Below are 23,632 nucleotides of genomic sequence, written 5' to 3'. Positions count from 1 at the left end.
CGGTATCTTAACCAACTGCGAATGATCATAAAACAGGAAATATTATGCACGAATCTAAAGGCTTCTGAGTGATCAGCTAAAATCCCATTTTTTCTGATTATTATACTTATGAAGCAAGATCCCAAACCGCAGGATCCAACAAGAATCATGTTATATAATGGTATCAAGCAAGAAAATCAATGTTTTATTGAGCAAGGTTCTTTTCATGTTATGTTTGAGTGAGTTTCAAAGAGAAAAAAATGCGCAGGAATTCAAATGACTGCGTGTGTCAGAGGTTGATAACCGGTTTTTTCAGCAGATTTATATCTCCAATTGCTGCTCGATAAATGATCAGGCTTGTGATCAAAATCGTACTTGAAGCTTGATCAACAGCTTGATCAAGAGTATTGTATTACTTTCAGCACAAGTCCATTTTGTAGATCCTATTATTGATATTTGGGCAGGTACAAAGACCAACCATTGGATTGGGATTAGAATCAAGTAAGTTTGTCTCTCTGATTACTTTACATGATTATTGCAAAGCTCTTACCCATCTTTCTACTTCCTCAAGCACTGTCTTTACATATTTAAATCTTATGAAATGTATACAAAAAATAAACCCCTCTTGGTATCTCTCAGCTTAACCTTTAGCTCTTGGATTGGAATGAGTCAGTCATCTTCAACAATAAGTGTCACGCCTGAGCGTCGTGAAATTCGAATGGATTGTACACAAGCTTATTTGACTTTAAGTCCAGATGTGACTATCAATGGTAAGTCTCAATGACCTAGCCGGATTCAGTTTTACTGGACAATGAACTCATATGTTTTCTATCAATAAAGCTCCTTCTGTTGCTTGCAAAGCATTTGACAATCCAAAGGGAGCCTTATGTACTCCTCAGAGTTGTTATCACTCAAGTAGTAAGTTATATCCTTCATAACCTCACTATATTCAAATTTCTAATGAAGCTTGAATTCAACCTTGATATCTAGCTTGTCATGAATGTAGAAAGATAGTTGTGAATTCTGATGATGAAGAAGAACTTTCAGACTTATCTTACAATGAAGTAAATTGTGAAACAGATTATCATTTAGGTATTCAAACTTCAAATGAAAGAATGGATAGTAGTAAGTTTTTCAAAAAATTCAAGACTTTAAAATGATCTGATCTGATCTTGTTTTTATTAATTTGTGATGTGGGTCTTTTGTCTTAGTTTGTACAGATGAGAATCATGATAATTTTGTTTGCAATGGCCATTGTGTTGGATTTACCACTTGTCATAATTGTATTGAGGTTTCAGGCAATTCTGAGTTATTAGATTGAAGGGTGGCTTTTGAAAAGTTAACTTTCTTTGATATGATAATCACACAGTGATACGTAACACTCTTAGAACAAAAAATAGAGATAAACATTATGCTTAAAGAAACATAAGAACTTCAACAAAATCCTTGTGGCAAGAAACTTTTGTTAGACGAGAGGGTCATTTCGATGAGCAAGGATTCCTCGTACATTTTCAGGCCAACAGTTTTGTGTTTAATCACTTCAGGGAGATATGGTGCCATTTCATGAAGGCTATAAGTCATGAGCTTCAGTCTATTGACTCAAAAGGCGAATAGTCATGATGGGGAACCTCGAGGTCTTTTTGGCGCGTTCTACCCCAGTAAGTGCCATATGATGAGATGGACTGATGGATCAACGGGTATAGTCAAAGAGCCAAAGGCCTACGAGTGCATCGCAAAAATATTGCAACTCTACCTGGCGGCTCTTGAGTTGCTTTAGCAGATGACGTCAAGATGGGCTCCTCAATACGAAAGCTCATTACAAATGTTCATCGACAATGAACGTGCGTATTATCGGTTATGTGTAGAGATGTTTCTGATCAAATGAGTAACAAATTCTACAAATCAAAAGGCTCGCTGTGATCGGACAAAAGTGGGGAATATCACTACGAAACAATCGAGACTTCCAGAAGACATCATAAAATAAAATGAGGATTGAAAGAATGACTTGTGCTCTATCAAAGAGCTAGAGACGTGAGCAAGGCTGACAAAGACATCCACTACCATAAAACGAGTAAAAACAAAAGAGTATGTCACCAAAAAGCAGAGAAAGTGAAAAATAAGACAAATCATGTTGAAATGAAGCGAGATAAAAAGTTCAGAAAGATTCCAATTATCTGTTGTGTAATTTTTTTTTGTAACTCTTGCCTCCGTTGTATAGCTTATCATCACTTTTCCTAACAATTGAACATCAGGATCCTGTTCTTCGACGACCTAAGCTCCAATTATGCTATAGTGTCATCTCCTGCATCTCTGAGAGCCGAGGTGATGTTGACTTCAGGTTGAGGGGAAACGGCTTGCGGCGAATTGAGGTTAGATGTAGACGGTTCAGCTGGAGGTGGTTTGAAAGTAAATCTGTAAAGATTCAAATCTAGATTTCCGAATATTGGTCGCCATCGAACAGGAGTTGAGAATGACCTAGGTTCAGGGATAAGAGAGTCCCGACTAGCATCCGACTCGTAGCTCAAATTATCGGAGTATGGCTCAGAGGTGCCATCACTTGCTGATGGATCAAAGTCTGAATCTGAATCATCTGAATCCATTTCAAATTGAGCTGAAGTTATCGTTAAAAAATTGAAAGTAAATCTGAAAGGAGGTTGATTTAAATCTAGATTGGCTGGTCGGAATTGAAGAACAGGTGTTGGGGACGACCTAGGTTTCTTAATATGCGCGTCCCGACCAGTATTAGTCTCATCGCTCGATTTTGTTGATATCGGCTTGAATCTGCTGTCGCTTGCTGATGGATCAACATCGAGTGTGGAATCCTCCGGACCCATTGAAAGTGAAAGCTCAAGTAGAAGTTCAAATTCGATTTGAGTAGGCGAAACAGGTGACACAGGTTCCGTTTTGTCCGAATCTTCAATAGCCTTAGAAGACGAGTCCTGGTTGACATTAGAACCGTAGGCCCAATTCTCCGAGTCTAGCTCAGCATTGCTATCTTTTGCTGAATGAGAGTCAGAGTTCGATTTCTCGGGTTCGATTGGAGGTGAGGTACCGGGGACAGATTCGGATTGATCTGGAGTGGAAACATGGATTGGGCTTGGTGATGGCGGTAGCACAACTAGCGTCCACATGAGTCCTGAGATATACCGCAAGACCTCATGTACAATATCATAGCAGGATCGAGAAACTCGAGTGATTGAAGCGGTAAGAGATTGATCAGGTATATTTTGGAATTGAGATGGAGAAGACATCCTTGGAAAGGAGGAATTATAATCTGGCTTGAGGTATGTATTAAATATAGTAGTTGATATATTTTCAGGTAGAGATTTAACAAGAAACAGGAGACGTTGACGAAAAACAAAGCTCCCAAAGGTTTACTTTCTCGAGATGATGATTAGGTTGGGATTTCTTGCTTTCCACATATAACACAGCTCTTTATAAGTAAGTGAGTTGCCAGTCGGAAGTCGAACATAGATCAGAAGACACTCATGATTTCTCAGGTATGCAAAGCTGAGCTGCGTATACAAAGGAAGAAAGGACACATGCTTGGTCATCGGATGTTATTTAGAAAATTATACACAGGTATGTATAAGGGACATGAAGGCTTATCATCAGATAAGCTGTTTACGCTAGAAAGGATCAGAGACATCCCTTTCTTTCATCTCCTTTGAAGTAATTGAAACTGCCCCAAAGTTTCCAAAAGACACACCTTTGTCTTGAGAAGTCTTGCGGGCAAAAATTCACTCCGCGCTGGTCTGTGTTCATCATGTTCAGGTTTTGAAAGGAGGATATTCACTCTGTGCTTCTACCGAACTTCCTGTCGCCCGAGTCATTTGATCTGAGCTCATCAGATGGTCATTAATGAGGCCAAAATGGCAGATATACGCATTCCCTATCAATCGTGTCAACCTTTGTTTTCAAAATGAAGAGTAGAATTCCTCCACTTCCCTCAAGCAAAGGCCTGTGTCCCACACATTTAGCTCAAGTCATTCCCTGTTCCTCAGAGCCACATCACAATATTAATATGGCAGAGGTCTTTTCCATTGCTATGTTTTTCACCTATTTCTTAGACTATACTTGATTTAGCTGAAATGAATGATGTGACTGTAATGTTGTATTTAAATTAAGCAAGCCTAATTTCATCAGAGTACAAACATCAAAACCAACTCAAGTATGAACCAAAATGATTTGCTGACTTTCCAGGTTACAATCCAACCAGAAGTTTGAAAAATCAAATGAACTTTCATTGCTTTTGTAGTATCTGATAGATGCCCTTTTCTCTTTCTACTCTAAACCGATGTGAAAGTGAACGGAGCTGAGGCAACTTCTCTGAATCCAACTGGAGGTGGACAAAAACTTTAAAATGCTCAATTCGAGCAGAACTTTGTCTTAACGCGATCACGTCTGGCGTGTGCAACTTTCAGGAGCTGAAGTCTCTGAACATTCAGACAGAAATTACTATTTCATGAGAACCACGAGTCAGACTTCAAGAAAATTTGTAATGGATGAATGACCATTATATTGGATGAAGTGGCAATTTGGGATGAGGATTCAGGAAGGATGAGGATGGTTCTCTCTCGAGGTTAAGCTTGGTTAAGCCCATTAGAGCATAGACTCAAAATCTAGAGAAATATGTACTTAAGCATAACTGGCTCCCCAGGGCCCACGCACGGCCGATGAACCAACAGTTCAATTGTATCAATCGATACAATGGTTTGGTAAAGGCAAGATGAACGAAATGAAATGATCGAGAAGATTTCTTCGATGCCGCATGGTGGGATAACCATTCGCTAAGCATAGGCACGGTAATCCTAGCCTATGAATCGATATGAGGCAAGAGACTTACCTCCATAGGTATCAGGATAAAAAAAGAATGGGTATTGCACCTGCTTCATGCTCAACTGAACGATTGCCTACATAAGTAGGCTGAAGCTAAAAAGCAAACCTGTTGTGCTATTAAATACGCCAAATGGATCGATGTATCCATCAAGCTTGATGATAGCTGAAAGACATAACAGGGACAAATTAAGATTGCAAGAACTACTACGGTCTACCAAAAGTATCTTCTTTAGAATGACTGATATTCACTCTACAAAAGAAAACTTGAAAAAACTAACAACAAGTAAAATTATTTCAAAATTAAAACAAGATAAGAACTTGAAGAGAAAATATCAAAGAAAACAATCAAGTAAACCGCTTCTTCATCCCCACCTTCTTTCTAACATATGATCATGTTTAATATTAACTTCATCATCACTTATCAAACCTACACTAACATCATCATCTTCAGCCACACACTTTTTCTTCAACTTGAATTCTTTCTTATTGATTTCTTTAAAATAAAGTTTTCGAACTTTTGTATCAGTTAGGTAACGAACAGTAGATGGTTTATATCCTTGATGAAAAAGAAATTCTTTCTGTCGATAAACTGTAATTTTTTTTTTACAAATTTGATTAATTTGTTTATCTTTTAATGTTTTAGGATTTAAATTAAAATCCTGTGCTACTTTCTTTCTTCTATAGTGCATTATTTTGCTTTTAATTTTTCGGAAATAAATTTCCCTAACTTTTTCATCGCTCAAAGTGTTTGGGTTTATGTTCAGCTTTTCATTTATGACTTCTCTTCTGTATTGATATTTTTTTGTATACTGATATGAGGCTTTCTCATACAATCTTTCTATCTCTTCCATGCTTTTGAGATCTACTATATCAATTTTCAATTGATGTAAAATCAATCTTCTTTTCTCTTCCAAGGTTTCAATATCATTATTAATGTTTTGTTGAAGAAGGACAAGAGAAGTTCTCTGGCTTGAGTTTTCTGCTGAAGGAGCAGGTGGCGATTGAAGAGATGAAGTCGCTGCCTGATCAAGAACAGACATGATACCGGGTTGAGTTTCAAGAGACGAAGCTAGCGGCGATTCAAAGATGAAGTTAGACAACACAGTCGGAATTGATGGCGGAGTTGAATCTATATTAGCTGGTCGCGATTGGATAGCAGAAGTTGAGGATGACGCCTGATCCCGAATAGCATTAGACTCATCGCTAATCTTATCTAAGTGTAACTCAGATATTTCATCAGTTTCTACATAATTGAAATAATCTATTCCTTCTCGAATCGAGTTGAAATCCGAATGCCCAGAGGATGTTGGTATTGAAACGTCGTGTATTATGATACTGGGCGCTAAAGGAAATGTGGTATAAGTTTTTCAATAAAATTGAATTTGCAGATCAAGTTATCAACGTCAGACTTACGATTGCTTTCCTGAAGATCACGTTCTGATTCTGCAACGTCGTGTATTATGATACTGGGCGCTATAGGAAATGTGGTATAAGTTTTTCAATAAAATTGGATTCGCAGCTCAAGTTATCAATGTCAGACTTACGATTGCTTTCCTGAAGATCACGTTCTGATTCCAAAGTATCTGAAGCCGGTGAAGCTGGAATCTCATGGGACGGGCTAGATGGAGTTTTGGTTCGTGAAAGATCAGAGACATGGCTGGAGTGCAAGAGAATTGTTGGCATCGACTTTGAGTATGGCCGTCGATAGATCCTATCCTCGCGGGCCAGATTATTTGATACCTCCGGATTACTATTGGCTTTGGGTGAATTAAAGAAGGTTCTTTTCTCGGATGCTGGCTGGGAGATTTGACCGAAAGAACTAGATGGAGCTGTAGTGGAAAGATAGGTCTGGACGGGCCTTGAATGAAGTGGGATCGGTGGCGGTGAGACAGAAGTTGACTCCTCATTACGGGACGCGAGTGATGAGAGAAAATTAAAGGTATTTTGTAAATCATAGCAAAGTTGAGAAATTCGAGAGATTGAAGCTCTAAGAGCTTGATCAGGTGAATCTTGGAATTGGGATGGCATGGGCATCTTTGTAAATAGAAAACTATGACTGAAGATTCAAGTGTTTGTCTGGAGTTTGAAGACTTGTGGTTCTAACCTTTTTATACTCCTACTTGATATTGAAATCGAACGAAGCTCAGCAGACACTGATGGCATACTGAGCATAGCTGAGGGTTGAGGACATGAAGGAATATTTCTTCCGAAAATCTCATCCATCCCACTTGGGGTCAACTGAGGCTACTCAAGAACTGCGATTGAGCACGACCTCGTCTGAGGATGGCGAAGTTTCTGTGGTACATCTAGGATCTCCTGAATGGCAATCGCAGTTCTGGTTACGGAAGAAAACACTGAGGAGAAAATCGTATCTGTTTCCTTGTCAGCCATCTTGAGAAAGCATAACCGCAAGTTAGAGCGAAGATCGACGAGGAGCTGACCTGATGAGTTGACCATATTTCGATGAGGATAGACAACCAATACCACAACAAAAGGCTTACTTTGTAAAATAAGCAGGCTTCACGTACTTCAACATGTGGTATCTACTATCAATAGGGTCTCCTCAGATGCTTTCCTCATCTTTCAAGATCTCTGCCTACATCCAGCAGAAGTCTTGAATCCTACCACCAGCTGAGCCAGTTCACTCACAAGATACCAACAATGGCGATATAAGCTATGAGTTCTTTGGTAACCCAGCGTGCCCACCCAACTAAAAACTGAAAAACCAAAAACTTGTTCGGTAAACAGCACGCATACAACAGGGTCATGAATGATTTCAAAAACTGACTAGGCCACATTACCACTTCGGTAAAAGAATCAGCTTAAATGCTAGATGTCAACTCCTGAATAAATCAAGACTGATAGAGCGAGTGTGTGAGTGATGAGGGCGTTATTGAGGTAGTTATCTCTGGTTCTAAAGCACTCCGCTCACGACCACCAAAAACTTGCAAAACTGCCCGAGATGAGTCAAGCAAGTTTGAGGCACGTCCCTTTTCATTGAGAAAGCCGAATCACTCATCTCCACTCAAGGCAAATGCTCCGCAAGATGGGTTATGTCCAATTTGCAAACTAAAAGGGATCAAAGTAAGTAAAAAAGTACCAATCACTCACACAGAACACAAATAGGTAAAAAAATAGAAGAAAAGAAAAGAGATTTATATTAAGACAAAAAGAAAAAAAAAAGAAAAAAAACCCTTTTCAATGCAAAACCAAACAACAACAAGAAAAAAAACAAGTGTGAGTATATATGGAACAAATCGAGGTTTTTTTAACATGAATGGAATTCCATTTAATGAAGTTTTCGCCCCTTGATACTGAACCCATTTTTTTTGAAGTACAATTTATTTTTCTTGTTTTTGTTTTGAATTCTATTTGAATGTAAGGTCTTTGAGAAAAAAAGAAGTCAAGAGTTTTGATCAAGTATGACGTAAATAAGTACCAGCAACCATAGCGTGATCACGTTCATAAGGTTCAAGTGTAAGTTGTTCATGAGGCTTGATCATCTCATTCTGCATCTTTTTAATCTCACTTGCAAAGACAGCTTCAGCGGGAGCGGTTGAATCGATACAATTGGCTTTGATCGAAATGAGAATGTTACCACCGTGTTTGAGGAAATGATGAGCGTTTAAACAGATGATTCTTGCTTGATCTGGTTGTGCCACATCGGCGAAGATGACATCTACCATTCCTACGAGCATCCTGTACTTGTTTGGGTGTCGGGCATCCTCAACAATAGCTAATTGTACGGAAGATGTCAAAATACCGGTAACGATTAGTTTCTGATCGATTCAAAGTATGAAATGAGAAGGGTAAAGTAGAGTACTAACGGATAACATTTGTTCGTTTCTTAGCCATGTTAATCAAATCTCTTCCACTTCGATGAGAAAATTCAACAGCATAAACTGTACCAGTAGGTCCTACTACATCAGCCACATGACTAACACTCGTTCCACTTGCTGCACCAAGATAAAGAACTTTCTTTCCAGGAGCAATATAAATATCATCTAAACCACCTAGAATACCAGCTGCTAATTTCGATCGGAAAGGATTCCATACTCGATATTCAATCTTTTCGGCAGGTGTATCAGGTGAAGTAGGTGTGGATTCTACCGTGATTCGTTTTTCACCATACACTGAATCTCCTGGAACCAAGTTCCGGGTGACTAAAAGGTGTTCCTTTCCCTAAAAAGTTCGACCACAATGTTAGTCAGCAAGGAAGAAAATACGATAACAAAGAGCCGAGGTGAAGAAGAACTTACTTTTGCAATAAAGACACCATCGTGCCTGTGTTTCTCAATGATCACTTTAGGTGCTCCACCTCGTTTAGCTCCAAGACCACCTCGACCACCTCTTGCAGGTCCACCACGTCCACGAGGTGCACCTCGGCCTCCACCACCTCGACCACGAGAGCTGATTCCTCCACCTCGACCTCCACCTCTTCCACCACGATCACCTCCGAATCCACCTCTTCCTCCACCACGTCCACCACGGTCTCCTCCAAATCCACCACGTCCTCCACCACGTCCACCACGATCACCACCGAACCCTCCACGGCCTCCACCCCGACCTCCACCTCGACCTCCACCTCGACCACCGTCACCGAAACCCATTGATAGATAGTCTGTTGTTTGAAAAGTTAAAAAGAAGGAAACAATCGAAGCTCAAAGTAAAGTCTGTAGGATTCTGTTGTTAGAGAGAGGGAGAGAATGTTCGATTTGATTTTTTTGTGAATCGAAGGTTTCGAAGTTTTTGTGGGTAATGAAGAATCAGTTCAAAATTGAATTGAAACCCTAGAATTTAAAAAAATTTATCCAAGTCAGAACCAAACAGAATTTTTAAGTCATACTTGTGGTTTGATAAAATACACAGACAGTCTGTAATATATCACGTGCTTGACATACATACATACACAGTGTATGTAACAGTCCCTCATCATTTTTCGAGATCAGCACTTGATCGACCGAACCATCACCACCACCAACCAATCCTAATCAAACAACTCACTTCGACCAATATCATCAAACAATATAAACTGTTAGTAGTTGACTTTATTATCAACAACAAAGACTTTCTAATTTGTATCTATCTAATCGATTCACTTCATCATTCTCTTTAATATTTCGAATCGCTCATTGATTCAGATTCAGCGATCGTTTCAGATAGAACGGATCGCTTCGAATAAATGATACGTCTCTATTTAGTTCAACTTGGTAAGAACCGGATCGATCGGTAGCTCAACTTCTACTGCTACATCAGCTGTCCTGGTTTATATGAAGACCGATTTTGTAACAATGTTTGTAAGTTCGATACTCACTCTTAGATATCATTTCGTGATGACCACTTACACACCTTTTTACCAGTGGTCGACATGGAGTAGAACAAGCAAAGAGTCTTTGAAAGTCTACGGTTTGAGATGTGATGAAAAGACAATCGAAGAACCGAATGTTCTCTGTTTGGTGCAACTGTTTCGATCCTTGATATCCTTCAAGGTGAGTTCGATCCGAATCAAATCATCTCAAAATTCATACCTCGTCTCTGACATTGACCGACCTATATCTTGATAATGATCAACCGACCGTTCTTCTTCTTGGAAATCTATGATTTTTCTTTTCGATTCTTCAACCCGAACTAAAGGTTCAATGGTCCTTTTACAAACACGTGAACGACATCTTACAAACTTGATATCCTGAGGTCATGCTTCAATTCAAGTAGCCTTAGCGAAAGATTCACGTTATGTTTAAACAGCAAATCGAGTTGATGGATCGATGTAAGCAATCCATACAAGTATCCCTTCTGTTAGTTCACTATGAACTGACTTATCTCTTCCGACCTACATCAGATAATGTCATCGATTAATGTAATCGATCACATGGACGCGATTCCATTCGTGTATAACCATCGATAAGAGAACATATTTGAGAATGGACTTGAAGAGTTTGATGGATCTAGGAAATTACTTCGGGAATCAATTGATCAATATGCAACAGCTGGCAGTCGCGATTATGTGGTAAGTCATCACCTTTCCTGGCTTTTGAATGAATGTAATGGGTTCAATTTCTTCAGATCTGTGCTGGTGGAATCAGGTAATGAGGTTAAGCCAAGAGTCTGATGAGTCAAGATAAGTACTCGATTGAAGTCGCAGCTGAGATTACGTGGTAAGTTTTCACGTTTTCACTCTTTCTATGGGATGGAATCGAAATGGTCTCTGATTTGGATCTTGGTCTTCTGTCTTCTTTAGATTTATGCTGATGGACATGAAGGGAGTGAGGACCATGGCAGAGTTTGAAAAGTGGTCCAGGAATTCATTGATGAAGATGTAGCAGCGGAAAATTGAGATCATGAGGTTAGTCATTGCGTTTTCTCCGTTCTTGAACATATGCAATGAGCTTGATATCTGACTTTCATCTTGTTTCTTTTTCTCTTTCATCTCATTCTCTCTGATTCGGCTCTTTTTTCTCTTTGACTCTATCAATATTTCATTTGGCTCTGCGGTTTTCGTCTTCCGACTTATCAATCTCTGATTCGACTCCTGCCTTATCCTACTCAGACTTATTAATATCTGATTTGGCACTTGGGTTATCCTCTTCAGACTTATCAATATCTGATTTGGCTCTTGGTTTATCCACTTGAGAATTATTGTACTCTTGGATTATCCTCTTCAGAGTTATCGAATTCTGATTTGGTTCTTGGGTTATCCTCTTCCGACTTATCGAACTCCGATTTGGTCTTGGTTTATCCTCTTCAGACTTGTCAATCCCTGCTGATTTGGCTCTTGGGCTTTACCATTATCAAGCACCTCCTCCGCCAACCTCTTGATAGCAAATTTGTCTTGTTCACTACGAGTAGATTCCTGTGTTATTTCTCTTCATGTTCATCACTGACATAAAAGTCGCGTAGATCATGATAGTATATTGATGGTTTGGTTGAGTGACATGACGGAGAAGTTTCTTTGATTCCGCAAAACTGTTAAGAATCGGACACAGTCCAGGATTTTGCTCGAGATCCTGGTTCATGATGAGATGTTCGAGGTGCGCTTTTTCAACTTCATCACTTTTGTTCAATGTAAGTGAAGACATGGGCTTGGAAGGCCCTGGTGAAAGATTACCAAGATTGTAAATTCTTGATGCTCGAAGCGCCAAACAATCGATTGAAATCCTATCTTTTCATTGAATTTAATAAAAAGAAAGTGTCTTTGATGGTTTGATGTTCAAATCATCCTTTTATTAGACACAACAAATTGGTGAACCACAACCTATTCCACCGCCAAGGTGATGACTGGATGGATGTTGTAACTTCTCGAGGTTGATCATACATGATGTTGGGTTGAGTTGTAAGAGACTGGCCCTGACTGGAGTCTGGGCGGATGTAACATTTCCCGCTTTAGAACTTACATGATGGTATGTGTCATGTAGACCATTCTTTCTCCCCACCTGAATTCCAACATATGATCATGTTTAATGTTAACTTCATCATCATTTATCAAATAAGATCATCATTTCCAGCCACACCCTTTTTTCTTATCTTGAATTCTTTCTTATTAATTTCCTTGAAATAAAGTTTTCAAACTTTTGTATCACTGAGGAAACAAACCATAGATTGTTTATATCCTTGTTGAAAAAGGAATTCTTTCTGACAAGAAACTTTTAATGGTTTTTTTTACAAATCTGATTGATTTGTTTATCTTTTGATGTTTTAGGATTTAAATTAAAATCCTGTGCTACTTTCTTTCTTCTATAGTGCATTATTTTGCTTTTAATTTTTCTGAAATATATCTCTCTAACTTTTTTGTCACTTAATGTGTTTGGGTTTATGTTCAGCTTTTCATTTATGACTTCTCTTCTTTCTTGATATTTTTTTGTATATTGATATAAGGCTTTCTCATACAATCTGTCTATCTCTTCCATGCTTTTGAGATCTGCAATATCCACCCCCAATTGATATAAGATTAATCTTTTTTTCTCTTCCAAGTTTTCAATATTAACCATCTCCTCTAGTGGAGAGCTCAAGCCAGAGAACCTGTTTTATATTTCTTCAACACAATAAAATTGAACTTGAAACACCATCCAATGATATTGAAAACTTGGAAGAGAAAAGAAAGTTAATCTTACATCAATTGAAGGTGGATATTGCAGATCTTAAAAGCATGGAAGAGAGAGACAGATTGTATGAGAAAGCCTTATATCAATATACAAAAAAATATCAATACAGAAGAGAAGTAATTAATGAAAAGCTGAACATAAACCCAAACACATTAAGTGATGAAAAAGTTAGAGAGATATATTTCAGAAAAATTAAAAGCAAAATAATGCACTATAGAAGAAAGGAAGTAGCACAGGATCTTAATTTGAATCCTAAAACATCAAAAGATAAACAAATTAATCAGATTTGTAAAAAAAATCAAAGTTTCAGAAAGGATTCCTTTTTCAACAAGGATACAAACAATTTACGGTTTGTTGCCAAAGTGATACAAAATTTAGGACACTTTGTTATAAGGAAGTTAATAAGAAGGAATTCAGGATTAGAAAAAAGTGTGTGGAAGAAGATGATGATCTTAGTGTGGGTTTGATAAGTGATGATGAAGTTGACATGAAGCATGATCATATGTCAGAGAGCTGGTGTTGATGAAGAATAGTTTAAATTAGGTGAGCTGTATTTGATACTTCCAGGTCAGGGTCTAGAAATCATGATCCATCAGGAAAAAAATGTTCCATCATAGGCAAGCGAGCAAACTTCATTTGTGAAGCACTCCACGCCTCTTGGCATTGAACCACATGTCTTCCAAGTACGTCCGTGTGGATTCAATTGGGGTGGGAACCTCTTAGGAGTAGAATCAGATTGCCAGAACTTGGTTGAATGCGGATGAACCAAGCGGACAGAAACAAGATTACTTACTGGGATTTCTCCTCAAGTTTGTCCATTTTGATTTGTTTCTTTTGTTTCTTTAATGGCCTTGCCAGTGTGAAGTTTTCTATCCTTTTCATCTTTGAATCTCCTCCTATTTTTGCTTTTGTTTATCCACATTCTCAACCTGTACTTGTGCTTCATATGATGCAAGTATAGAAATTACCACATAGTAGTTGTCCTGGATTGTTTGATTGTCTTGTTTTCCTTCTTCAAGGTAGCGCCTGTAGCTACTATTATCTATCCACAACATAATACAATTAATTATCATGTCAAATGTGCCTTCAACTGGTTGACTCTCCATTATCATAGATGTCTCCCTTCAAGTAAGCCAGTGAAATTCTTGATAATTTTCCAGGTCTTCTCATGAGTGAAACGTTCAAGGGCGATAAGTATAGACCTCTGTAAGCACAGGGTACATACAAATGTTTCCAAAGACTGAGATGTAACATATGATAATTACAAAAAACACTAGTAACATCTGATACCTCAGTATACAATCAAGAGTTCAATATGCTTATAATATACAAAATACTAGATGATTACAGGTAAATTTTAAGTAAATTTAAGGTTGTGAACCACCTTTAGAGGTGATTCACGGTTTTGAAATCTCGTAGTCAGCGTCAAAATTTTCAAATCATGTCCCTAAATTTTCAAAAGACAGGGACAATTGAGCCAAAAAAAATTACTTCCATTCTTTGTTCTTTTTGTTCCTGGATTCAAATGATTTTTGGTTAAAAAAGAACCTTTTTCCTCTTAATTTCTTTCTCCAGGTTTTCCGCTTTCAATAACAAAAAGTCTGTACAAAAACACAAGAAAAAGAAAAAGAAGCCATAAAACAACCCATTGGGACAGTGTTCCTGAATTTACAGAGCTGTAAAACATGAATTTAGAGCATTCATCACTTTGAAATAAGGCTTTTCAAGGATTGAGTAACCCAAAAAAGACTCATTGCAACTCATCAACCACATGGCTCATGTTTCTCTTCTTGAACCGCCCTATTGAGTGTTCACAATTTTAAAAGTAACAAAATAATAAATGTAAACCTAACATTGTAACACTTGTGGATACCACAATTCTAGGGTTGAAGATCAACTATATAAATCAAAACATGTTTCATCCATGAAAGAAAAACTGAGTTTATACATGCCCGTTTCTAAAGAACAATCAATCATTCCCGGAAGTACACAATCAAGAGTATTATCAACATAATACTAGTGATTCACTCCTTCAACACTTGTAGTTTTCTGACTAGAGTAAAGTAATTACTACTTCATCCTGATGCAATATCATCCAGAAAGCTTCAGTTTGGTTACCTCTGAGATAATAACCATAGGTTGGTGACCTCTCAGAGATAATCAAGTTGATGGACTTCAATCAATCTGTATCTCTGTACACAGAAGACACTGAGAAGGTCAAGTGTCAAGCTTCAATTGCTCATTGATTTAACTTGTATTCAAATCTCTTTGGCAAGAGTCAACTAACTGTGGTCTTCCATGATTTGTCCTAGCAGACTCTTAGTTGTCTGCCCTTCTCCCTTATTATCATATCTCATCCTTCTCCAATTGTACCTAGTTTATGAATTTAAATATAATATTCTATTATACTTCTTCTTAAAACTACTCCCAGTACCACATCTTGTGAGTATATTCCAAAGAGTTGTAAATGCCTTGGAACACCTGATAATAATATGCTGAAGGTAAGCAGCTTCTCCACAACCACAAGTGTGCAGACTTGGGTAAACTAACCTAAGTTTTTGGGAGGAAAAGTCAAGAGATGAGAATGATAAAGTAAGTACAGGTAAAGCTTCAATGTAAAGCTTGATCTATAGGAATTTAACAGTATCGAGAAATCAGTATCACTACTAGAACAAAAAGGTAGTGAAATACATACTCTATTTCCAAAAGATGGGGCAAGAGAGCAACTATGAAACAGAGATACATATATCATATGAACCAAGACTTTTAGCAAAACATTGATGTGCAGAAAAATTGATTGGGAAAGTAAAAAGAAAAGATGTCACAAAACAACATTGAGCAATCACAGATGATATCACAGAATTTCACATGTTAGCTAAATTCCCGTTGAAAGTCTTGATTGTCTTTTAACTAGAGTCACTACACTCACAACATCCAATGATGAGACTGATAAAATAGAGTATCAAGTATGTCAAGCTCTATCAGAGAGCCTGCCAATTCAATCAATGGTATTGAGTTGTGTTGGGTCAGTTTCTGCACTATGTAGAGCCCATCTTGGTTGATCTTTTTTGGCAGACAGGATTGGAATCTGGTTCAAGAAGATTTTATCTGTTACTGTATTGACAACTGTTTTCTGATTGATTGAGTTCTGGATACCAATCATGCCAGTAGTCTTCAGTTTTTACATAAGCTCAATTACACCCACAGGGCCGCACATTTAATATTGGCAGGTAGGTGACTTCAGCAATTCTTTACATTTCTATTCACAAATATGGGCAGTTTCATCCACTGAAAGTGGAATATAATTTGTCTTTTTGAGCAATCCAAGTTAGCTAGAAGAAATTCAAAGTAATAGAGACCATAGAAGCTCACTCAGTATACCCAAATGTCTCTTTCTCTAATCTCTCATTTAATCAAATGGCCTGCGTTGGCTGATCTGTCAAGCTCAACCATGGAGTAGAATTGAGAATTCAATCCTTTGAGGAATGATACATTACCTTCAAAAGAACTCCCATTTGTATGGTTTCTGCTGGGCTTCTGACAGACCCAGCCAAATGATCCCTCTCCCAAGGAGAAAGTATTTGCAGAACTCAATATATGTAAAAACTTATCATTTTCCCAGTATTCCATGATTAAATATTCTTCCAGTCTCTCATATCCAAATTCAACTTAGTCTGCAATGGCTGGACACCCAAGGGCAATTGACATGATTTTGTTGATGTGTCAGTTAATTTTGTCCACAATCAATTGAAAAACCCAACACCATACTCTTGCAGTTATTGCATGGCACCATCATGGACCTTGGATTGCAGAGCCAATGTTGAATATCTTGGGCGAACATGGATTATCCAAAAAGATAAGTTGATCTTATTATGTCTAATTTCATGTAAAACAAGATGTACTGACATCTTTCATTGGGTGGAATACATGCTATGTCAGACTACCACTTCTGGTTTCAACAAGAAGACCATGGCATGCAAGACACACAGACAGTTTATTGAACAGGATGACCACAGTTCATACCAATGAGACCCAGAGCTGATGTATGTTTCTTTATTTCTGACCCAATTGTGAGTATTGATGATTTTCAGGATATTCAGGATGCCCCACCCACTCCATAAGTTGTTCATGAACCTGATGATGAAGGTGAATGGGATGCTGTGGATGCCAAAAACAGGGTGTGTCCATATTTGGTTATTGAGGACCACAAAGTCCAATCTACTCACCTTTGGGAAGCAAACCATGCAGATCACATATTGCTCCAGGTAAATTACATATTTTCCTACTTTTCCCACCTTGTCAGATTGTTCACTTTTTCTAATTTTTTGTTATAACCTCCATCATCAATCATAGTGGAATTTATCACTCAGAAAATAAAATGATCATATGTGTGGTGCAAGGAGTTTCATGATCTTATTCAATATAAAGGTTTCAAAGGTTCAATCATTGCAGAGTATGATATTTGATGGAATATCAACTACCAAAGTGGCCACAAAGTATGGATTGCAAGAGAGGTACATTCCTTTTACTATGTGATTTTTGGTTAAACAAACAAACCTCACCAGCATATTTTTCACCGGATCAACAATAAATTATGCTTAAGAAATTTAAACGTAGTTCACACCAAAAATAGAAACCTGCGCAAGACAAAGCCATATGGCTACTTTAATGACCTGGAGATGACCACAAGGGAATGAGCACAAGTTTTCAGAATCAACAAGGAACTTGAAGTAAGTGGTTTTGGAATTGGTTTTGATCTTCTCTTATTACATATTAACATTAATCTTTTCTCTTGAAGACCACTCTCCTTATTTAGGGTGATGGAAAAACTGCTTGCAGGGCGATTCCTGAGTATGTAGAGCTTTGTATCCCTCTTGAAAATAGGATTGCACCCCTTGCTACAACAGACAATATTTACCCAATGCCGGCAAAGATGAAGGAGAAGGCCATCAACTATCTCCACAAAGCTGTTGGATGCAAGAATCTAGTCATGGACACCATCCCAAACCCTTTCTTTACACTGAAATTGTTTGTGAAGTGGTTTGAAGAAACTTCCTTGGTGGAGATGCAAGCCAACTCCAAAGTTTGACGTATTCACCAGGAGTACAAGCAGTCTGCACATATAACAAAACCAGCTCTATCTGAAACCAAAAATGGAATCTTTTTTGAAAAACCCAAGAATTTCTTCCCCAAAGCCAGAACAAACTCTGAACAGAAACTTGAAGTTGATGATTGCCAACAAGAAACTATTTAAACTGATCTGACAAGACAAGGACAGAAGACTATGAAATCAAAAATCATGATGCAAATCTACTCTGGTGGAAGGCAATTTTTTTATAAATTTTTGATGACCTCATGTGATACTGAACTTGAATGTAATTCTACACTCAATAGGCCCCCAATAGGATCAACAGGTTTGTTGCACATGGCAGAGAGGAACTTGTACTGTGCATCCAATGTTTGTCTGTGGAGTAAAGGCACCCTGATTTCAAGAACTATTAAAACCTTGTCTCACGCAGGCTTTGGTTATGGGAGGGTGTAAAGCTTACATAGATTTTAAGATTTCCAATTACATGGTAATACCAATGACATGTTTTTTTGTGTATTTGTTTCTATTTAAAACCCTTGTTTCTCACTTCCCACTTCATTTTACTTTGTCTTCTATTTCATTATTTTTATTACTACCATTCATTTCTATTTTATAATTTCTTCACTATCAGTGATACCAGTTGATACACTCTAATTAACTTTTTTCTGGGACACATTTGATTTTGCATGTTGCATTGTGTGTTGCACTTGCTGCGTAGCACACCGGATCAACACTTGCAACTGTAGTGTTTCTCTTGTTGTGTTGCAAGTGTTCCACTACCATGCTTTTGAGATACAGTCAAACCCGCGCAATTGCATAATTTGGGGGGGACATCTGGCCTATGCAAGTTCACGGGTTATACAAAGTGAGGGAAAATACATGGTAGGTCAAAATGTATCAAGTTATGCATAAATGCGGAAATAGGCCAACATACATAATATTATGCATTTTCACAGGCTAAGGTTAGGCTTTAAGACTTGGGCTCAAGGTTTATGTATAGCTAAGTGCATTCTTATCCTGTATTTGGGCTAAAAGCCATGCAATTAGGCTTTCATAACCTGTTTTTTGGATTTTGAACTATGCAGTATAATTTTTGACATAATTATGCAGTAAACTCAACTTTTAGCCCGGCCCAAGTTGGGGAAAGTCCTGGTCTATGCAAAATGGCAGATTATGCAGTTGCACAGGTATGCAATCGTGTGGGTTTGGATGTATGCTGTTTTTTTCAAAGAGCAAATCTGCACTTGGTGAGTTCGTTGAAGTGTGCAGTTTTGCTTACCGGGTGTGGTCTGGAATTCAATTCAGCGGGGACCAATTTTACCTCAGATGTAAACAGGGACCACTCAAACATCAATTCCAATTGTAATAAATGGGACATATGTAAGACAAGCCCTTTGTCACACTATTTTGGTGGCACAAACATAATTCAAACAATTTGTTCAACCTTCACTTCCATTGAGTTTAAAACCTTCAAATTGTAAGTTCAAGTTGCAACCTAGTAATAAGTGATCAAGTATCTGGACTACACTTGAACAATTTAGGCTATGATCCTAATGCTAGTCAGAAGACTTATACCCAGGATCTTGTGTCATCTTCAAATTTTGATTTTCAATTGTGACCAGCTAATCATGGGTCAAATCAAGCTGCTTTGAGAACAATTCCATATGAGTATTCTAAGTCATTATTTGAGTCCCCACCAACCTCTTCTCTGAAGCTCAAACCAATATCATGCCAGTTCTAGAACCAAAAATGGACACATTCCTTTGGGCTTGGCTACCAACAATCAAATTCTGAAACAGAAAGAAGCACAGACAAAGAGCATGTGAATTTTTTTATAAAAACCTGAAAACATGCACACCACAATAATACCATGATATTATCTTGCAAAGCACAGCACAAGTGATCTTGGAAATCCCTGGAAAAATATCTGACTTGTATTTGTAAATAAAAAAGGCACATATCTTAATTTTGGTGTTTCATGAAAGGACATGAACTATGCAACTGATTTGAAGAAACATCAATACTGATTAATAGGATCTTATCCTCAAAGATAAATGAAGATGTTAATGTTGTCATTTACTTTCAATCATCCCTATCAGCTCATGTGTTTTGATATTCAACAACAATGTGCAAGGTATAAGAGCTGTGATGTGCAGTCCAGAGCCAACACTGAGACAGCTAATCTATCCGTAGCTGATAGCGCAAGATAGCGTAGCTAGAAACATGCCGCAAAGCTACAGCTAGCAGGAATCAGCATAAATGAATCCCAGCTACCCTACGCAGAGTCCCAGAAAATCTCCAGCTAACCAGATTTTGGCCCTGTAGCGTAGCGTAGAGGCACAAAACTCAGCTACAGTAGCTTGTAGTGTAGCGTAACTTTACAAGTTACACTATCATAAAGGTCAGATCTGTTTTAACTGCATACAGTTACGCTACATACAAAATGCATGGTAGTGTGTTGTAGTGTAGCTGTCTAAGCGTTGCCAGAGCTCTCAAGCTTTATGCCTCAGAATTCAAATGGTCAACAGGGGGGTCAAGTAAAGAAATATTGAGTATACACATATCTGATAATACCAGCTTTAAAAATGTGGTTTCTTGGTGTGTTTGTAGTTCAATGTACTTTAGGGGGGCTTACACTTGAAGGAATCAATTAGTATCACAGTACAAATTTCTGGTCTCAAGTTTGTACAGTTCAGGCACAGTATGCAATAAACTTTGGTAAAACTTTTGGATAGCAATATTGCAGCATGCAAAACTTTGTGAAATTGATTTTCACTGTGGTTGGTTGCTGCTGGAGGTTAAGTGGTTGAGCAATCTCTCAACCACTGAAATGACTCCCTAGTAGATGTGAAAGAAGTGGATCATATATAGGTAAAAAAGTAAAAAAATCCTCTGAGTACTTTTGGTTCTTGGGCACTAAATTCTGATGGTGATCCCAGTAAATACATCAAGGATAAAACATCTTGGTGGAAGACCAGCATCTGTATGAAGAAATTTTACTGGATTGGAGTTTGTTCCAGACAGGTCTCAGAGTAATAATCAATGAGAGCAGTAAATCAAATCTGTCTCATAATTTTTCATCTGAGACCTGGAGATCTTTGGTTGTCCCATTTTCTATCTTATCATTTATTTTATACACACAAAACCTCATATCCAAAACTCACAGCAATTGTTCTTGAAAATGTCACAATTTGAAATCACCATTCTGATATGGCTTTTTTGGCTTTGCAATTTCTCACTTTGTATGGAAAAATTCAGAGAACATGGTTTGGAACTCTCCTTGGGCATCAGTTCAGAGCTTGAAAGTACAAATATAAAATCTCCAAAACCTTCAAGTAGTTCCAATTGGTTTAAACATATGAAAATCGATTGTGATCAACATGACAAAGTTTCTTGCAAAAAAACAAAAATTACCACTTCAGATCCCAAGATGCAAGAATCAGCTGTTAATACCTATCCAAAGAATGTAGAACTACAAGATCTTCACAGTTGCTGGTATTATGAAAATTCTCAAGATTCTCATGGGTGGTGTAATGCAGCAAATTTGAACATAGGCTTCGATAACAGACAGAAGGAAAAGGTCATAGGTTCAGATACAGGCAAGAGGTACATTGTGGCCCCAACTCAACTCAAGGACAAACAATCTATCTCCTCAGTTGTAGATGAATCTACAATTAGTCCCAATGGTAATCTGAATTACATGTTTAGGCAAAGTGCCAAGAGACCCTTAAGTACAAAGACTCCCCCAGCAGAGAAAGCATCAAAGTTCTTGTTTGGTTTTGATTTGAATATCTCAGAACAAGAAAATGAACTTGAAGCCAAAGGTTCTGGAGATACTGAAGTTGTTCCTGATTTGGGGGATCAACACAGTCCAGAAACTTCAAAGAAATCTGAATCACACAATCACATCCCTGAAAGCAGCACATCTGAACATTCTAAACATAGAGATGTTGATGAACTTTTTCATCTTCAAAGACAAATACATACATCACAGTCAGTGCATGATATCTTCTCACCACAGTCACCTCCCATGATGAATGATAGACAGGTCAAGATTGGTATTGATATTCAAAGGTTCAAAGAGCATAAACCTATGATAATTTGTTCATCTGCAGCTATTCACTTTACTTGGGACCTTGTTTCTGTGATTCATCATAAATACACATATCGACAAAATCCAGGTGACAACATGATTGAGATGGGCAAAAAGATATGGACATTTGACATACTTTTGCCTCAAGTATATTTCTTATTGACTTTGAACCCAAGTCTGGCCATGTGGAATAGAATCAAGGGAATAACCGGAATTTTATGCAGAGCCTACCATTCTTGGTTGCTGGATGATAAACAAGAATTAAATCAAGAACATCTTTCTAGGTTTCTTTTGTGGCACACAGATGTGATTTATCAAATTTGTAGAAACCGTTCTATAAGCAAATCAATTGAGGAGGGAGGAAATGAAACATTTCGAGACCTGATGGTGAAAAGAATGTCATCACTTCCGCGAATTCTCAAACTGGTATATAAGCCAGTAGATAATGTGAATCTACTGCGTTACAAAAATACAAATTCTTTCATTTACAATCATTTCTCAATCACTTGGAAATCAGATTTTCTCAGGGGGTATCCAGATGCAAGATTGTTGTCAAGTGGAGAAGAATCTATTTCCAAATTATGGAATACCAAGTCAAGAGAGATAATGCAGGTGGGGAGAACGTTGTCCTGGCCAAAATATTTGTTATACAAATCACCAGAAAAGCCTGTCCTACTGGTTCATGAAGATGTAGGAAGGGACATTGAAAATGAAAAAAATGTTGAAGTGAGAGACTTCCTAATAAAATGGAAAACAAATTTTGAGTCAATGTTATCTTCCACAATGAACCAGAGATTCTCACGGAAACTTCCTGTTTCAGATCTGGAATGCTACTGCTTGGGTTTTGATCATATTGTATCAACTTATTCAGAAAGAAGCCACCCCAGTACTGGATTATGCTCATCAGCTGAATATAATGTAAAATTGTTTGGCAATTTTCTTTCACATGATTTTTCTGTACAACAGCCAGGAACAGGAATACGTCAAGATTTCTGGACAAGATTCCCAAAAAAATTGACAAATGATTATGCTAGGAGCCTCCGAAGAATTGGGAAGAGAAAATATTAAATCATTCATATGAGATTCGAATGAACCTTTTCATATCACATTACCAAATTGAACCTCAAATCTCACAGTAAATGTAGTTCCATAGATTTCTTCAGAACTCTAAGGCAAGCTGAGTGTGTACAGGTAATCTCCATACCAATGTTCTTAACAGTTGGTTGTTGTTTCATTTTTGTATAAAATTCAGATACTCCAGTTTCCTGCCCCAATAGTGCTATATAGTTTTGGTATAAGATATGGCATAGGGACAGGCAAATAATGACCAAAAAAGTAAAATAAATCTCAAAAATATGACCTATGTGTACACTGGCCATGCCTTTTGGGCTTGATCAGGTAGGAGAGTAGGCTGGGGGGCTTAGAGGAAACAGGAAAGTATAAAAGATAACTTGAATAAGAAAATCAAAACCATCAGATGGTTTGTTAGAAAGTGAGATTGATTGATAGAGGGTTGAGTATTGCAAACCAAAA

General features: G+C 37.8%; 5 protein-coding genes across 5 annotated transcripts; 2 read left to right on the top strand and 3 right to left on the bottom strand.

Moving 5' to 3' along the window:
* Positions 1 to 147: 147 nt before the first annotated feature.
* Positions 148 to 1,300, top strand: MELLADRAFT_104795 (uncharacterized protein; the record flags this gene model as incomplete). Its single annotated transcript, XM_007408240.1, has 6 exons — positions 148 to 218; positions 373 to 480; positions 619 to 749; positions 820 to 897; positions 970 to 1,104; positions 1,191 to 1,300. The coding sequence occupies 6 exons, from the start codon at positions 148 to 150 to the stop codon at positions 1,298 to 1,300; spliced, it is 633 nt and encodes a 210-aa protein (XP_007408302.1).
* A 961-nt stretch (positions 1,301 to 2,261) lies between these two features.
* MELLADRAFT_84589 (uncharacterized protein) lies at positions 2,262 to 3,110 on the bottom strand (the record flags this gene model as incomplete). The annotated part of the gene is made up of 1 exon (XM_007407951.1): positions 2,262 to 3,110. One exon carries the CDS (start codon positions 3,108 to 3,110, stop codon positions 2,262 to 2,264), a length of 849 nt encoding a protein of 282 aa, XP_007408013.1.
* Positions 3,111 to 5,022: 1,912 nt separating this feature from the next.
* Positions 5,023 to 6,852, bottom strand: MELLADRAFT_104793 (uncharacterized protein; the record flags this gene model as incomplete). Its single annotated transcript, XM_007407950.1, has 4 exons — positions 5,023 to 5,068; positions 5,857 to 6,160; positions 6,232 to 6,291; positions 6,363 to 6,852. The coding sequence occupies 4 exons, from the start codon at positions 6,850 to 6,852 to the stop codon at positions 5,023 to 5,025; spliced, it is 900 nt and encodes a 299-aa protein (XP_007408012.1).
* A 1,382-nt stretch (positions 6,853 to 8,234) lies between these two features.
* Positions 8,235 to 9,428, bottom strand: MELLADRAFT_34968 (uncharacterized protein; the record flags this gene model as incomplete). The annotated part of the gene is made up of 3 exons (XM_007407949.1): positions 8,235 to 8,554; positions 8,646 to 9,000; positions 9,078 to 9,428. 3 exons carry the CDS (start codon positions 9,426 to 9,428, stop codon positions 8,235 to 8,237), a joined length of 1,026 nt encoding a protein of 341 aa, XP_007408011.1.
* An 11,759-nt stretch (positions 9,429 to 21,187) lies between these two features.
* MELLADRAFT_61689 (uncharacterized protein) lies at positions 21,188 to 23,167 on the top strand (the record flags this gene model as incomplete). Its single annotated transcript, XM_007408241.1, has 1 exon — positions 21,188 to 23,167. One exon carries the CDS (start codon positions 21,188 to 21,190, stop codon positions 23,165 to 23,167), a length of 1,980 nt encoding a protein of 659 aa, XP_007408303.1.
* Positions 23,168 to 23,632: the final 465 nt, after the last annotated feature.

Source organism: Melampsora larici-populina (assembly GCF_000204055.1).
Source record: "Melampsora larici-populina 98AG31 unplaced genomic scaffold MELLAscaffold_11, whole genome shotgun sequence".
In the NCBI taxonomy this organism is placed as follows: domain Eukaryota; kingdom Fungi; phylum Basidiomycota; class Pucciniomycetes; order Pucciniales; family Melampsoraceae; genus Melampsora; species Melampsora laricis-populina.
The sequence above is the reverse complement of the archived record's forward strand: the minus strand, read 5'-3'. Positions and strand labels throughout refer to the sequence as shown.